Here is a 19359-nt window from a genome sequence, read left to right on the forward strand (position 1 = left end):
CAAAGTTGATTTCTAATATTACAAAACCCTTTTTTGTTATTAAAAATTCGATTAAATTTCTAATAAGATAAGCCATGAGTTATTTCCAATACAAGATGACTATATTCACCTAGGTGTGCAAATGAACTATGGATTCCAATCCTTAGAAAGCACTACGAATGCCTACAGGAAAGGGCGTAATGTATTATTTGCGTTGAATAAACTTCATTCCAAGTTCACTAACCCGAATGTTCTTGTACGTTTGCATAAAATGTTGTGTTACCATCTACCCTATACGGATGTGAAGTATGGACTAACCTAAAAACTGCGGAAAAAACAGTGCTTGAACGTTTTCAACATTTTATTGCAAAACAAATACTCAACTTAAAAAACTAGAACTAGATCGGACATGTGCGAAAGTCTGTTAGGACTCTACCCGATAACTGCTGCTATTGAAAAAAGAAAAATTTTACCGAAACTTGTATCGTTAGATGACAACTGCCTAACAAAGAAGATATTCCTTATTCGTCTCTTTTCATTCCTCGTTGATACGGAACGCTCTTATTTTGGTTCCATTCCTGACATTTTGGAAATTATATTTTATTATCAGCTCCATGGGTACCTAAAAGAATTTTTTATTTACTGGCCATTTTCCTACTAAACGTGAATGGAAATCAGTCGTGAATAATTCAGTTTGGCATGTGCAAGAGACTAACTGGAAATCCCGCGCTAGTTTTGATGGAGACTTTCTTCGGTTTCGAAATGTCATCAACAACGTCGAATTAGCACCGTTTTGGAAACAAGCAGAAAAACTGTATGATAAAAAAAATATTATTTTTTTACAAACTCCAAATATAACCGCTGGTTTATGTATTCTGTGCAAGAGATTATTTACAGACATATAAATTCACGCCTGCTACGGATGCCCTGCGACCAAACCATTACCAAACTCTTTCTGGGACCTTATTATTGAACATTTTCCGTTGTGTTTGTTTATCAACCTGTACGTGCGTGATGAATCTGACTTATTTGAAATATTTCTGGGTAAATTAGTAAATACATCTGACGAAATAGATTTCTTCAATTTTATGAGACTGTGTCACGTTCATGTGGTGCAAAACCTCGGACAATATAATAGGCTCCTGAGATTTGCTAATGCAGAAAATATCAATTACACCATATTTTAATTTCACAAAAATTTCTTAACGCTCTTGCACATGTACATAACAGTGTGATGCATTGAAAAGGGTATTCAGTATATTACATATACTGCCAGCAGCAACCGAGTAACACACTCAGAAAATATATCACCATCGACTACGTCTCGATTCATATATACTATAGTAAATATGCATATAGTAAGATTTTCCATATTTACTTAGTTATTGGTCCGAGGCTAGGCATATTGGACAGAGGCGCAGCAATATGCAGTATATGTATAATGACGTATTCTGGTATCTTATTGACTTGATTGGTAGGTCAATCCGGGGAATCCCCTATACCTGTAACTTATTTAGTAGATTTTAAATATCACATGAAAAGCAAATTCACGTTTAAATGTCCAAAGTATTGTTGAATACACACTTCAACAAAAAGTGAAATATAGATTATTCACCGCCGAGCCACAAATTAACTGATACTATACATGTGTTTGGAAGTCTTAATACAAAAATGTGTGTACTTTTAATGGTTTATGAAAAGATCAAGGTAAGTTCCACATTTGGCAATTCGTTTTATGCTTCACGTGGATTTCCATACCATTGTACTCTGACATGACAACGAATTTGAATTATGTATTACCAATCTGTGGACAGTTTAGGGAACGTACATATGGCGCATTCGTTAGTCTTTTTGTGGATGTCCATACGCGTATCATGCCACACGTATTCAGAGATTCATTCTCATTTGCCAAAGTATTTTCAAATGATTTGCTATGTTTTACCATTACTATAAAATAAGTAAGTATGATTCCTGAAGTGTATTTGATACATTTGGTGCACTACTCGTGAATCAGTATGACTTCTGAGGTATTTGATACATTTGGTGCATTATACGTGAATCAGTAAGTGTGATTGCTGAGGTGTATTTGATACATTTGGTGCACTGCACGTGAATCAGTAAGCGTGATTCCTGAGGTGTATTTGATACATTTAGTGTACTACACGTGAATCAGTAAGTGTAATTCCTGAGGTGTATTTGATACATTTGGTGCATAATACGTGAATCAGTAAGTGATTCCTGCGGTGCATTTGATACATTTAGTGCACTACACGTGATTCAGTAAGTATGATTCCTGAGGTGTATTTGATGCATTTTGTACACTACACGTGAATCAGTAAGTATGATTCCCGAGGTGTATTTGATACATTTTGTGCACTACACGTGGATCAGTAAGTATAATTCCTAAGGTGCATTTGATACATTTTGGTGCATTATACGTGAATCAGTAAGTATGATTCCTGAGGTGTATTTGATACATTTGGTGCAATACACGTGAATCAGTAAGTATGACTTCTGAAATATATTTGATACATTTTGGTGCTTTATACATGAATCAGTAAGTATGATTTCTGAGGTGTAATTTAAACATTATGTGCATTATACGTGAATCAGTATGATTCTTGAGGTGTTATTTGATACATTTAGTGCACTATATGTGAATCGGTAAGTATGACTTCTGATGTGCATTTGATACGTTTAGTGCACTACTCGTGAATCAGTAAGTATGATTCCCCAAGTGTATTTGATACATTTAGTGCACTACACGTGAATCAGTAAGTATGACGTCTGAGGTGTATTTGATACATTTAGTGCACTACACGTGAATCAGTAAGATTCCTGTTGTGTATTTGATACATTTAGTGCACTACTCGTGAATCTGAAAGTGTGCTTCCTGAGGTTTATTTGATACATTTAGTGCAATACACATGAATCAGTAAGTATGACTTCTGAGGTGTAACTGATACATTCGGTGCATTATACGTGAATCAGTAAGTATGATTCCTGAGGTTTATTTGATACATTTAGTTCACTACACGTAAATCACGAATACATGAATCGATAAATATAGTTTTTTTGAGTGAATGGAAAACATTTGTACGAGTCAGCAAGTATGTTTTTTTAGTGAATGGAAAACATTTGCGTGAATCAGTAAGTATGGGTTTTTGAGTGAACAGAAACATTTGATGTAGTATACATGAATCAGTTGGTTTTTTTTTTGTTTTTTGTTTTTTGTTTTTTTTGTTTTGTTTGTTTGTTTGTTTTTTTTTTTTTGTGAATGGAATACATTTGCATGAATCAGTAAGTGTGGTTTTTGAGTGAATGGAAACCACTTCATGTAGTATACACGAAACAGTAAGTTTATTTTTTGAGTGCATGGAAACCATTTCATGTAATACATTTGTATACATGAATCAGTATGTATGTTTTTTAAGTAAATGGAAAACATTTGATGTAGCATACATGAATCAGTATGTTTTTTCAGTGAATGGAATACATTTGCATGAATCAGTAAGTTTTTTTGAATGAATGGAAACCATTTTATGTAGTATACACTTATCAGTATATGTTTTTTTGAATAAATAAAACACATTTCATGTAGTGTACACGAATCAGTATGTTTTTTGTAGTAAATAAAATACATTTCATGTTGTATACACTTATCAGTAAGTATGGTTTTTGAGTGAATGGAATATATTTGATGTAGTATACACGAATCAGTAAGTATGGTTTCTGGGGTGAGTTGAACCCATTTGATGTATTTATGACCTGTATAAAAAATGTTCTTTGCATTTTCAGCCAATGTTCTTATGATTCTGATTATATTCATCAACCTAGAACTACATTTACCAAACACATGCGAGAATCAATAGATGAAAAAAGAATAATTACTCCTAATTAGCCAGTTCGTTATCTGATATCTGTTACATTTGATATGAGATTTGTAATTCTATCTTTTTATTTTGTTTTTAAGCAAATAAAATAATTGGTATATATAAATCAGTGCATACATGGAACAGCGGACAGGGTAAATGGAGACAGGGAGAGATGGGGCGGGAGATAGGAGAGAGCAGTCGGGAGAAAGTCGGAAGAAAGAGTTGAGGCGGGAGAACGAAGGGAAGGGGCAGGAGAAAGGAGGAAACGGGACAGAAAAGGGAGACTAAAATTTTAATAAAATAATCAAAGTGAGCCGGAAAGCAATTGCTTTGGGGAAATTATAGATATTTTAAAGCTTTAAGAAAATGGTAATAAATGTCATAGTAATGCAAACTCCGGGTGTTGTCACCATACTGAAGCACTTGTCTCGGTAACAAGAGAGATTTTTTTTTTTTGTAGCAGACATTATTTTATTTCACTGCATACCCCCCTTTTTTATAGTTCAAGATTACCCACTGAATGTGATGAATATGCCACATGACCTCCTTTCATCCTTACCGTTGAAACAGAGACTTTGTTTAAGTCTCTGCTTTGAAATCATAATAATTTATCAGTTCTGTGTATTTTCTACTTTAAACACCTCATTGTTTGCTACATGTATGTACATGTGTGTTTACCATTTTATTTTATTTATGTACATGTAGTAATTAACACATATGTACATAGTGCTTGCATTTTATGTATAGAAGTTAAATTCCTGGGATCAAACTAACCACACATGCAATTTTCCAGTAAAAAGGAGGGGTGCCAACCCTATGCCCCCTCCCCTAGATCCGCCCCTGTAATCTATACTTACTAACAAAAAGTGTACATTTCAGCTCCGAAAATCCGTCATTAGAAGCTCCCGATCTCTTCATTAACAGGGTCAGATCGAAAGAAATAAATTGGGAATTCTCGATTGAGCTTTCCTCCTTGCGAATGTTCGGGGCAATTTGACTAAATAGTCCAGCTCTCTGCGTCAAAATTTAAATAGTTAATCACTGATCATTAAAAATGCCTAGTTTTACAGAATTTTATAAGTGAAATAGCTAATTTTTATAATTTACATATTAAATTCGATGTTCCGAGTTAAATTCGGACTTGTGCCGTTAAAATCAGAGTAAAATAATTAAATTAGGGTATCGATTTAAAATTCGGATATTCCCGATAAAATTCGGTGTGTACGATAAAATTAGGATACACAGCGTATTTAAATTCGGGGTTGTTCCCATTTAAATTCGAACTTGTTCCTAATAGGATATGTAAGTCTCGTCACGTGACTCCGTGGTTTCGTAAGAATGGGCCCTACTCTACCATTCAAATGTATGGAGATTCGTCATTAACATGGCATTTTTGAGTTCTATATTAAAAGCGAGGTATCATTTTGTGGTAAAAAATACTGATTAAAAATGACAATTATCAAGTTCTAAGCGATAAAAATGTTTAGAATAGAAGATTTTGCATTGTGAAGCAGCGTTTGAATTTCCCGAGAGTACACACAAAATGCAAATCGGTCTTCGGATTTCAATACGTTCTACATCGGAAATTCCTTAAGGGAAACTGAATCTAGAACGAGACTTACAAACCCTATTAAATTCGACGTTGTTCTCGGTTAAATTCGGTGATGTTCCAGTTAAATTTTCACAAATTTTGTTTAAAATGTGTCATTAATTTCTTTTAAAACCTAAATTTTTTTCACGAGTGTAGGTGGCGCCCTTCGTACAGAGAAAATGTTAGTGCCCGGAGTAAATGCTTTCAAGACGCGGTAATCTGTAAAATTAAAACGTGAACATGCTAAAAGGTGTTGGATTCAATGTACAACAGCATGAATTTTTGTAGTGTAACAAGAAATATAAAATTGTGAACTATAGATACCACCACTGCAAAAAAGTACTTTTTATGCCGTTGTAAATTAAAACAATTTTATAGGAGCCGGGTAGTTAACGGGTATTTCTCAAGGAATAAATGTTGTAATTTGGAACTATATGCTTGAGAGCAGAGTATAGACGAATGTGGAATTCCATCCTCTTATATAATTATAATATCACTTGCTAGATTTTAAAATGCTAGTGTCATTGCTTAATTGTCTCGGGCCAGTAGATAGAAAGGTTGATGCTGTATTTTAGGGATGTGTATTGGTTTATTGTTTGTTTGGCTTTTTTTTTTTTTGTTTTGTTGGTTTTTTATTACAGCAAGACAACCATATGAAATTCTGATTTCCGGTATGTCATATTTTTAAGCAGATTCGAACAGATTCGGCTGTACACTAGTACTGTATGTGGCATTTTAGCTTATTTATCTATTACGGCGGTCGGGTCCATATATTCCTAACTGATGGGTGATCTCTCGAAGACAAAAATATATATTATACAAGATTGGCATAATTTTATGACTCTTATAAATTCTATAGATTTTTGCATGCACGCGTTGTTTCTAATGATATTATTTACTAGTATTCGGCATCTACCTACTGCATTACATGTCTCCACGGGTAGTGCCATAGACATATAGTTACAGGTCTATGGTTGTGCGGTACTAAAGAAAACTATAATATTCAACTAAACTGTAAAAAGGAAATCTGGATGACCTTATAATTACAATTTAACTTCTAAAATTAACTTTACAAAGTATATTCTCATACAAATATTTCAGTTTTACTTTTAAAAAAAAATAACTTTGTAAACACGTACTTCAGTAACCGCAATACCTTTTCATCTTATAGGACTGTATCAAGGACTGTATATAATATAGCTTTACTACTTGAGGTCACTATTCCATGGTCAATACGTACATTATACATGCATATATTCTCAATCGAATAGTATGTAATAACTTTTAAATTCTAGCTTTTCACAATGACAAATTTCATTTTAAGAATAAAAGGGGAAATTAGATGAGTGACACAACGTACATGTATGATGGTATACATCAAAATTGTCGATTTACGGAAATATGCTGGGCGGTAACTATTAATTTCTGAAGTATTTTGTTACGTATCGATTGCTTTCCACAAAAACTCACTAGCTCAGGAGCAAACATTATATATAAGAGTTAATAATTAATATAAGTTATTTCAAGTTTTATGAATATAAAATAAAAATAGAAGGAAAAAACATCCAAAATAAAAACAAAACAAACAAAACCCCAAAAAATAGTTAATTTGATTTAACAGAAGCCCATAATCCTCTCCACTGTGGTAGCAGTTTACAGCGTCCATCAGTTTCCTCCCTTGCACTGCAACCACACCATGATTGGTACCAGTATCGTATTGCATATCCCTGAGCGGGTGTACGTCAAAACATGGATGCTATAAAAATATAGTGCATTTTCATTTTGCCTCTCTACAAACTAATGTTTTGTCAAAAGATATGAACAATGACTTATAAAATAGAGCAAACATCACACTGTAAGATGAACTTTTTAAAAAGAAAATCTAACATAATATCATAAAAATGTTCCACTGAAAAGGTTGGTTTGGTTAGTGCAAAACGAAAGTGAAAGTAGGGAAAATGGCTATTTATAGTTCGAGACTACTTTTCTGTCCGACCTTCGTGGACTCACCCTATTTTCTTTGCGGGAAATTATTTTTTCACATGTCCTTAGAAATGCTACATAAGTGAAAGTTTTATTGAATCAATTTACATATCTTTTTTTAATCCTAAAAAAATGCACTTCACTATAGAAGTCTATGGGAAAATTAATACGATACTGAGACCGATTCCCGACTTGCGGACCAACATTTTGTCAACATTTATCTCCCTTTGTAGCAGGTATCTATTCGGAACACGTAAGGTTTTATGAATATAAAATAAAAATAGAATACAAATCCGATATCGACGATACTTTAGAAAATCTCGAAAGTCAAAAGGGAATTTCTCGTTGTACTGACCCTGCCATAAACTTTCTTTACCTGGGATACTAATGAAAATCATCCTTATGTAACCTACCAACAAAATGTTTGTTTGTTTGTTGGGGTTTAACGTCCGAGCAGTAATATTTCAGCTATATTCAAACGATGAACATGAAATTGATGATAAAATGAACATGAAATGATGATGAAATGGAAAAGGGACGGTACAAAAGGGCAATGGGGTCGACAAATTTTGATTGCCACTGGAAATAGGGAGAGGTGGGTAGGGTCGGGCAATTTAGCCTCCTGTGCGGCTGTGGCGGAGCCCTATGGTTCCTACTCCGGGAGAATACCACAGTAGGGTTCTTTAACGTGCGAGGAATGTGGCATCTTTCCCAACATGGTGCACCACTCTGGTTTGCGGTCAGGTTTTCCGTATTATAGCCTGACAACCCCAGCATGTAACACGCCAGGGGTACCCCATTCCACCACCTGGGCCTGGGGCACACATCCCAGTTGCTCTGTGGGCAGAGCGCCCTAGCCCCCGGCTAGGGTTCTGAGCACTATTTAGTCGCCTTTTACGACAAGCTTAGCACTGCTGCAGGCCTATTCTTTTAGCACCCGGACCTGCACGGGGCACCAACAAAATGAAACACCCTGTAAATTTTAGAAACGCCGTTGTGTTTGTCTGCAGGGGATTCCGCAGTAGGGTTCTTCAACGTGCGAGGAATGTGGCATCTTTCCCAACATGGTGCACCCCTATGGTTTGCGGTCAGGTTTTCCGTATTATAGCCTGACAACCCCAGCATGTAACACGCCAGGGGTACCCCATTCTTTAACGTGCGAGGAACGTGGCAACAATCGGAGTCTTCAACCTCGAGGTTTTCTTTGGGGGTGGTGGGGGGGGGTAACTTTCGATGTGATAGGGATGAGCAGCTGCGTTGTTCTACCCAACTGTCAACGATTTTGGAAAAAAAAATATTAAAAGGCAATTCAAATTATGCTTTGTATGTGTGATATGCACAAGCACGCCACAATTTTGGGGAACTACAGCTTCTTTACTAAAACAATGCATGTTTTTATTAGTATTTTCCGTTGCGCAACCAAACTTTTTTATGACAGTAAAAGAGTTTCTCATTCAGCAAAGGAACAACTCAGATATGTATATCGTTGATTTTATAATTATTTTAAAAATCGCTATAAAACATATAATATTATACAGTTATTAAATGGGTTGGATGCAATAGACCAGAATATTTGTCCTGAGGTACTGAGAACACTTGATCATTCTCAGTACCAAAGGACAAATGCTCTGGTCTATTGCATCCAACCCATTTAATAACTGTTTTATTACCTAATTTGTCTATGAGATATAATAAAGAATGGAAATGGGGAATATGTCAAAGAGACAACCATTCGACCAGGCATGGGAAATTGACCGCTCCATGTTTACGAATGGGCAGACGAGAGTCACATCTACGTTTTTACAGACGAATTTTTTGTGTGTAAATTCCAATTCAATGAAGAGCTTAAAAAAAGTTCAAACAATCAAAAGGCTTAAATAAAGGTCATTATGGGGTCAGTGCAATAGACTCCTCAAGGAGGCTATTGCACCGTGCAATAGTACATCGACAGTGCAATAGATCCCCCTGTCCTGAATAAATTTTGAAAATAGAGAAAAATTTGTGTATATTTAATAAACAAGATAAAACCTTATAATTAGGTAATAAAATAACATATACATGTATGTAATTTTTTTTCTATTTTCTGATGGACGGAATATGTAGTGATTTTGATAAAAAGCCACTTTACTTAAAGTGTGTAATTTAATTGATACTGGTATAAACTGTCGGTGCACGGATAAGATAAACCCTTTATAGATCCTGTCTTAGTAATATCTTAGAAAATTTTTCAATGATCACGTTATCAAGTTGATTTCGAACAATTCGTTTTCAGATAATCTTTTGTCATTTAAAGAAGTGCTATTAAATATAAACTTTAAGAATATCCAAGCGATGAACATAAAATGAATGATACAATAAACATGAAATTATGATGAAATGAATAAAATGGGGTGGGATACAAGGATAGTAGGGTAAATAAATTTTGATTGCCACTGGAAATAGGGAGTGGTTGGTAGGGTCGGGTAATTTAGCGGCATCTTGTGGCGGAGCGCAAAGCTTCCTACTCCGATTGAATACCATACAGGGTTCTGTAACGTGCGAGGAGCGTGGTATCTTTCCCAAATTGCACTTATATGATGTACAGTCGGGATTTCAGTATTTTTTTTATCAGTAACATGCCATGTACACCTGGGGCACACAACCCTACTGCTCTGTGGGCCGAGCGCCCCCCGGTCAAGGTTCTAAGCACTATTTAGTCGCCTTTTACGTCAAGCCTGAGGCTGTTGCCGTCTATTCTTTTGACACCCGGATCAGCACGGGGCTAGAATTTGTCTTTAAAGACAGACAAAACCCTTTTTAGCCTACTGTACAATGCTATTATCTTAGTAGTTTCCAAAAATGAACACTTGACTTACAGGCTTCATTGTAAAACGAGAGTAGAATGCATCGTTATATGTGCCATCCCGCCGAGGCGGATGGCAAGCGTTAAAATTTCTATTACTTAAATTGAAGATGAAGCTCAGTTTTGTATTAGTTGTTAACATAATAATTCGATAGAATATTTTAGATAATAACATTATTTCCCTATATGTATTTATATAACAATAACACAAAAAAGAACATCTTTTTAATAGGACTGCTTTTTCCTTTTTTTTTTTGTTGTTGAGTAGTTTGGCTTATTGACTTATTTTTAAGCCGTCAAAGGAACTGAGGACAATATTATTATCACAACATGTTAAATATTCAGTAATGTTCAAATTTTTGTCATAGTCCTTACTTACGTATATCATATGTTTAATTGCAATACAGTTTTTTTATTTGGTTTGATTGTTTGGTTTGGTAGAGTGTATCATTAATTAATGACTTTGCCCCTGGGCCAGGATTACCTGCTTACGGTGGGCTATGCAATACACACGTGTGTCAAGCGAATTCACAAGAGGTCTGCGGATACGGTTTTGTAAAATAAATGTACACACCCTGCACTGACAGTGTGATATACATGTAATTAACGGTCCAATGCACTTCATATTGTTTCTTATATTCTGCGTACGTGCATAAATCTGAGTGTATATCTCGAAAATTCAAACAGTCGTTATGCCTCTGTTTTCCGTGGTTCGTTTAACATACTTCAAGTAATCAAAGAACTATTTTTTTTGCTAAAACGGGTCAGATAAGTTTAATTCACATTAATGGTGTGGCTAGAAATGTTTGTCCATGGCCAGACTGAAATCGACACTAATCGTTTATATCAACTTTAAATAAATTAATAACTATTCTAGCTTTACATGTATCTAAACTTGGATTGTGATTAATATTTGACATAGAATAATATAATATCAAAATCACACTATCCCCTATTTTTTTCCCAATTCCTAAATGTTTCATTTACAGTTTTCAAAGTCAGTCCCTTAATTACTTTTTGATGAGTTTAATACTGTGGTACAAATTATTAGAGGAGATCTATCCACTTAAATATTATAACATTAACTGTCCGGATTGCAGGAAAAAAGCTTGTGTACCCCTCCCCAATTGCCGAAAAATTCTATCCAAGTCTTTTTGTTTGTTGTACATGTATGCTATTTTTATTTCACTTTTTAGTACTTCATACCATTATTCATACTTTTGATAATATATACATGAGATTAAAAAGAGGGACAAAGGTCATTAAGGCCTTAATTGATCTTAGTTTCATTTCGCGTTAACGTTTTTCAAATTATATTATTTTGGTACTTCTAGTTTGTTCAAACCAAATATCTTTAGGTAATATTTATGAAAAATAAAGATTTGATATACATACAAAAAAAAAACTTTTATTTTAGGTGGAGGGGCTTACACCCGGTACACCCGTCCTTGGATTCGTGCTTGCAGATTAAACCGTTCTATAGGTAGTGAATCAAGATTTTTTAAAATGTAGCGTAGAATAGATTATTCGGAAACCAAGGAGTTAAATATAAATCCTTGCCGAAACAAAAATAATTATATTTGAAGGAGCAAAAAAACAGTCTTTGGTTGTCATATATATTGTTACCTGGGGATACATTTTAGATACTTTTATTGTATTTCAGAGTCAGCAATATTTTGTAAGATTGTGAGTCTCAAAAATCGATGTACAATGTAATCAGTCTTTTCAAAATGCGAATTTGGACTTAAATAGCTAAACATGTTACAATCTTGTCAATGTGACATTTAAGGGTGATTGTTTTTTTTCTGACTTGTAAATATTAATATTATTTGCGTGTACACATTTGAATGATGGTGTATTTTAGGTTACAGACCACCAATTCAACCAATGAGCATTCGGAACATACGCAAAAATAGTCCTACGCAGAAATTACCCCTGTTCCTCATAGTGCTGTGAAAAAAGTTCTCATCTTATTTAAAAAATTTAAACAGTTTCTGAAAGGAAAAACATTTCTGTACATTTTATAGGTGCATTTTGCTTCTTATGATGTGAAGCCTAATCTCCATAATGATTTTTAAATATACCCCTATCTTGTGAAAACACTGGGATTTCCCATGCTATTTATAGACCCTTCACTTCCGGTGACCAGTACTGCACTGCAAGTCTGCTAACCCCACATGCCATTCTGAGGATTGTGAGCTGACATATGTAGAATCATGCTGATATATAGTCCTCTGCAGGTTAAAGTTAAGGTAAAGTCCAGAGAAGCCATTGAATATTGTGAAATTAGCATAGAAGCCTATGGAAAGTGGAATTAGTGGTTTTTAGCCTTAAGTTGAAGCCATGGCAAAATGAAAAGTTTCTTGAAATAGCTTTAAACTACTTGAAGATCTTGTTAACTTTGCCATGAGAGGAATACACTACAAAAATCCTTCAAAATATGCATTTTTTAAGTTATAGGTCCAAATTATGGAAAATTGGTCTTTTTGGCTGATTTTTATGTCCTATCTTGTAAAAAGTGTAGAAAATTTAGTAAAAATATCAAATATTAAACTTTGAGGGCTATATTTACCTAAATATGGTGGTAATAAGCACTTGAAATCAAGTTTTGTGTAGATTTGAGCAAAAATTAGGTTAGAAATGAGGAAAAACTCACTTTCATTACTGCGGTTAAGGCCATATCAACATTCCCCTATGGCAACATGGAAAATCCATTATTGAGTCCTTTTTTTGCTTTAGGTGCCCTTTACTGGTCATGTTTTAATGTGAAAACACTGTATTTACAAATTTAAAGCCAAATATATCACCTTTTGTGAAAATTTAAAGATTTAGGATTTTTGACATGTGATCAAGAAAAAGGGGGAGGCATGTCAGAAATAATTTTTTTAAAAATAGACCAATTTCGCAGAAAATGATTACTTTTAAAACTATTTCTTCATTAATATTGTTAAAAAACAAGTTGTGATTGATATTTTTTATTTGAAAAGTCAGAAAAAAATCTTTGCAAATATTTAATGCATTTAAGTATGGTAGAATATTGTCACTTTTTTGCTCGCACAACTTGGTTACCCTATATTTAAAAATCAAATATTTAAAAAAGTGCTTGTCACATTTCACTGAAACTTTGCAAATGCATTCAGTATGTGTGTAGGAAGATACCTGTATAGTTATTTATTTTTTCTAAGACAAAAAGTGACTCTTTAGGTTACAGACCACCAATTCAACCAATGAGCATTCGGAACGTACGCAAAAATAGTCCTACGCAGAAATTACCCCTGTTCCTCATAGTGCTGTGAAAAAAGTTCTCATCTTTTTTAAAAAATTTAAACAGTTTCTGAAAGGAAAAACATTTCTGTACATTTTATAGGTGCATTTTGCTTCTTATGATGTGAAGCCTAATCTCCATAATGATTTTTAAATATACCCCTATCTTGTGAAAACACTGGGATTTCCCATGCTATTTATAGACCCTTCACTTCCGGTGACCAGTACTGCACTGCAAGTCTGCTAACCCCACATGCCATTCTGAGGATTGTGAGCTGACATATGTAGAATCATGCTGATATATAGTCCTCTGCAGGTTAAAGTTAAGGTAAAGTCCAGAGAAGCCATTGAATATTGTGAAATTAGCATAGAAGCCTATGGAAAGTGGAATTAGTGGTTTTTAGCCTTTATACCTACATGTTTATACATAGAGGTGTGGCTTAGCACTCAAACCTCGATTGGTACAGCGAAAAGAGCATACACACGGCGTGCGGTTCAAACAAAAAATATTGGCCCGATAAACATGTAGGTATAAAATACACCATCATTCAAATGTGTACACGCAAATAATATTAATATTTACAGGTCAGAAAAAAAAACAATCAACCGTTCCTGCTGCTGCGTTCCTGCTTATTCCACTACAAATACTTGATGCTTCTTCAACCGCTAATCATTTGCATACCTACATGTACCTATATCTCAATTGCATGAAGATTTATCGGTGTCTTAGGGAATACGCACCAACTCTTCAAAAATGGAACTGAATTGATTGCATATTGAACTTACCCTGTATTGCATGGTACTTAAACATACTATGCATAGTTTCAAAGCAGTAACCTGATTCGCATAATACCTCGCTACTTCACGTCACGGGGTATACAAAACCCAAGATCAGAAAAAAAGACAATATTTTAAAAAATATTTATAAAACACTTGATATTTGAACACAAAAGAATAATCGGGAATGGCTCTTGTTATGGTTTTATTGATGATGTAAACAGCGCACAATCCGATTACATCTACATGTCTGTAAATACGGTATATGTTTACAGACAATTTCGTTCAGTTTTCACGCAGTACATATAAATTTGAAATATTGTATAGGATTCAAAATGTAATACCAATAAGCGGGGTCTAGGTTAATAATGACGTGGGGGATATATTTATTTTTTTCCTCATTTAAATAAATCTTCAAATTTAGACTATTAAAACCATGTCACATATGTTACATAATTTTTTTATTACATGTATACACATGTAGGTACTGTTAATGTTTATTTAAGTGTGTTTATCCCCTTTGCAATTGAGAATTTAATCCATTTAAAGCAAAATGATGGGCATTTGATAAGAATCGTCTTTTAAAATAAAACAAGCTGTTAATACCATACGTACCCTATGTGGGTCTGAGAGTATTAAACACGCTAAAGTAAGTAAACGTACCAAAGAGTGAAACAAATCTGGATCGGACCCCCCTTTTGATGTAATATGACCCTCCCCCTGATTCTGCAATGCTTTAAATAAATGAGGTCTTTCACATATGACTGGTTTATTCGGTATACAGTACATCATAACAATAAAAGTAGACACAAGACGCTAATAAGTATGTGATACTTCTATTTTTTTAGTGGTTTAAAATAAAAGTTTTTTTTTGTATGTATATCAAATCTTTATTTTTCATAAATATTACCGAAAGATATTTGGATTGAACAAACTAGAAGTACCAAAATAATATAATTTGAAAAACGTTAACGCGAAATGAAACTAAGATAAATTAAGGCTTTTTTTTATTTATTACTTTTTATTTATTTTTAATAATCAATTAATATCATCATATATGATAAAAAAAATACAAGTTGTCACATTCTGAGACGTTTGTATAATATTGATTTGTTGTGACATGCATTATTAATTTGATCCTCTATCCTACATATTAACATCTAAATGAACTGTCCCGTACTACCATACATCGTGTACTAAGTTACACCCCTAGATTAATCCTATGAGTAGGAATGACCCGGCCAGAGAAAGCTATATTTTTATATAGCCTAGCTGGCCTAGCTGGCCGAGTGGTCTAGGGCGCTGTATTTTGTGCAGGCGGTGTTGCCATAGATGTCACAGCGGTACGAGTTCGAGTCCCGCGGAGGGAACGACAAAAAATTTGCATCGCAAATTTGACAGTTCTAACATCGTTGGGAATTTTTCAGACCTTTCTATACGTTTACATATCTTTCCTGTATCAATTTGATCCGATGGAGCAGTGTAGTGAATAGAGTCGTCACATTCTGAGACGTTTATATATATATATATATATATATATATATGACGATATAAATGGGTGTGAACATAAATTCATGTCTTTTTGGTCTTTTTGATATACTTAATTTTGAATTTAGCCAAATTTAGCCATTACATGTTAGAAGAAAGGAGATATTTATATAAACAATTTTATTGATGAGAAGGTTTTTCTACATATCTTGTTATATTATATCTCTAACAGATTGCGTTAAACATAACATTAAGGTATAATTGTTTTTTTTTTTTACTTTATTCAACATATACTGATTGAATATGCATACAACTTTGTTTATTTCTTTTATAAACAGAAATATTTTTTTCTTATGATTTTATTAACAACAAAAATAAATTGTTTTAATTTTAAAAAATAAACCAATTTCGAGTTTAATAAAGGGAGATAATTTCGTTTCTTCTAGTAGGCCCTACAAAGCCTTATGTACCTTCATCCTTTGCATCGCAAATTTGCAACGTCACATCGATTCTAGAGTTGGATTGTAGTTTAGACTTGATTATAAAGATATATATATATATATATATATATATATATATATATATATATATATATATATATATATGCATCCTTGTATTAACATACTATGTTGATCATCACCGTGCATGCTATGCATTATGCATCGCAAATTTGCAACCTCACATCGATTCTAGATTTGGGGTGTAGTTTAAACTTGATATATATAACCCCACATTAATTGATGTGATAAACACTAATAGATGTAATCTAATCTGTTCATCATATACTGTTACAAGGGTCCTCTATTAAAGTTGAAGCATCATGGTGAAACGGCATTTGACTTCCATCATGATGCTTTTTACTTCATCATGGTGCTTTTGATTTCCATCGTGATACTTTTACGATCTTTGATTTTCATTGTGATGCTTTTAACGTCATCCTGATTTTTTCAGTAAGTCTTTCATCGCAATGCTTAATTCTCCATGGCGATGCTTTTGTCAGTTTTAATTGCAAGAAACATCGTTTTTATCTTGTGGAAGAACAAAATAGTAACTAGCTATATTAAAATAAACCAAGACATTGATCGCTTTTTCTGAAAATTAGTTTTTCAAGTAACAAAGAGTGGGAGACAAGAGAAGGGGGAAGGAGAAAGGGGTGAGAGAAATGAGAGAAGGGATGGGAGAAAGAATAAAGATATCTCTGTCCGCCCTTCATGCATACTGGACGATGTGTGTTATTAAATTGTACTTCTATTTCTTACTTTAATTTCAGAGACTTCCGGTAGAGACCCTCCATAGTTAAGATATAAGTGGTCATGTTTGTGAGTGATCTTCCTGAGGAAATTTTGCTCAAAATATTTTCCTATCTTCCACACTTGGAACTTTTCTCTACAGTTAGATATGTGTGTTCACGATGGAACTGTGTTTGTATGAGTCAGCCATTGTGGAAATCTTTAGATGTGGAGGAGGAAAGAAACAGCATCCAGTTAAAGGATGATAAAGACGCGATGTTATTTGATATGATATCTACTGTGTGTCATAACGTAAGAAAGTTAAGTTTTGATACCAAATCAGTACCATTACGATTGAGACCAATCACAGAAGAAACTACTGTGAGAAGTTTATATGAACTAATTTGCAACAACTTTCTGAGTTCCGACGATGGTAAGGTTGCTGAAATCCAGAATGGCGATCGTAGTGCTAATTCAGACGGAACACAAGCTATTGTTCGACCGAATGGTGAACACAATCTTTCCAGTAGCGATGTTAAAATCTGTTCCGATCAGAAAAATGAACAGAAAAGTAATTTTTCTGACCAGAGTAAGGAATCACGGAATGCTGACTGTGACCAGGGTTCTAATAAAACATCTCAATACGGTTTTGATTCAAGAAATGAAAATGATGATGCAATAAATTATCTTCCGCAAAGTAATAGTAGATTTGGAAATAATGGTACTGACAAACAAACTTGGAACCTACACTTGGATGGTATTGAAATCCGTGAAACAACACGCTCTTTTAATTTTGAACATCTCAACAGTTTTTTAAACTGTATTGGCAGCATCAGAGTTCTTCGAATAATTACAACGAAACCCTTGTTAGAAGTTTCAACAAACCACATTTCTAATCTTACGAAAGTTGACACACTCGAGATGTACTCAGTGTTCAAACATGAAGACGATAATAATCTAGTCGATTCTGACAAAGATAATGTAAACAAATGTTTTCAATTATTGTTAGGAGGTATGTTGAATATTACAGAGTTTAGCACAGATATTATGAGGAACGACGCATTACGATGTCTCCTTGCAAACAACAGGAAACTACGTCATCTTTCACTCAGAAATTGCGACGATTTAACGAAAGAAGGATTTGAAGATATGCCAGTACTCAATCAATTATCTTACTTAGATATAAGTAATACGTTCATAGGAGATAAATGTTTGGAGAGAATGTCTGAAAGTATTCCTAATATCCGGGAGTTCCTTATGGAACAATGTGTATACGTTACCGATATCGGACTATCATATATTGGGAAACACTGCGATAAGCTACAGAAACTGATTATCGATAAACACGAGACTTCTGAAAGTCGTAATATAACCAACGTCGGTTTAGAATATGTGGCAGTAGGGTGTAAAGGTTTAGAGACATTAGTTGCTAAATACTGCCAGGGTATCAATGATGTAGGTTTACTGGCTCTGGCATCAAACTGTTCAAAATTGTCTGTATTGAAAGTAGCTGGATGTTCCGGAATCACCGACTCCGGAGTTGAATCTATTGCTAATAACTGCAAAAATATGCGTCATATAAATCTAGCTAAGTGCGCTAAGGTAACTCACAAAAGTATCAATACAGTAATTGAAAAATGTTTATGGCTTAAGAAGTTGAAGGCAGACGGATGTACATTCATCAAGGATTTGATGATCAACTTCGAGTTACATGAATTTGACGGGTTTACTAAAGTTAAAAGACATTCACACATTCGGAAGCTAAGTCTTGGCTTCTGTTCAAATGTAAATGATAGTGCTATTAGGGAGATATCTAACTCCTGTCCTGATTTAAGGGAGCTCTACCTCACCGGAACATTCCAAGTCACAGACAATGCGATAGATTACCTACTTCAAAGATGCAAGTTTTTAAAAGTGCTAGATATTTCTTGTGTGTCAATTTTAGGTATATCTGAATTTACAAATAAAGTCCTAAATTCAGTCAGTGATAATGGACAAAATATTGAAAAGTTAATGCTTTTGCGAAACTTCAATATTGATAAAGATGGCGTAGGGAATCTCCTGAAAAAAAGCCGTACGATTAAGGAGCTTCATGTTACCGTGCGGACGATCGACATTCAGAAAGCCTCAGGATTATATATGCATGATTGTCAACAAATATGCGAGGAACTGAATGGGCGTGGTCTAACGACAAAGATACAATATCGTCATTCAAGAATGACCAATAAACGGTTTGCTGACATTGGAATAGTTACCAATGTCTAGTTTTATAGTTAATGTCATTGCAATAAAGTCTTGTTTTGCATCTGAAATAAAGGGCATAATGTGTAA

The 19359-nt window shown here is 34.2% G+C and overlaps 1 protein-coding gene across 1 annotated transcript; it reads left to right on the forward strand.

Moving 5' to 3' along the window:
- Positions 1-1526: 1526 nt before the first annotated feature.
- Positions 1527-19359, forward strand: LOC148599872 (uncharacterized). Its single transcript, XM_088558968.1, has 2 exons — positions 1527-1686; positions 17070-19359. The coding sequence occupies exon 2, from the start codon at positions 17113-17115 to the stop codon at positions 19291-19293; it is 2181 nt and encodes a 726-aa protein (XP_088415094.1). The 5' UTR covers positions 1527-1686; positions 17070-17112; the 3' UTR covers positions 19294-19359.

This window comes from Perna viridis, chromosome 13 (genome assembly GCF_037379345.1).
Source record: "Perna viridis isolate PV_CMFRI_1.1 ecotype Kerala chromosome 13, ASM3737934v1, whole genome shotgun sequence".
NCBI lineage: Eukaryota > Metazoa > Mollusca > Bivalvia > Mytilida > Mytilidae > Perna > Perna viridis.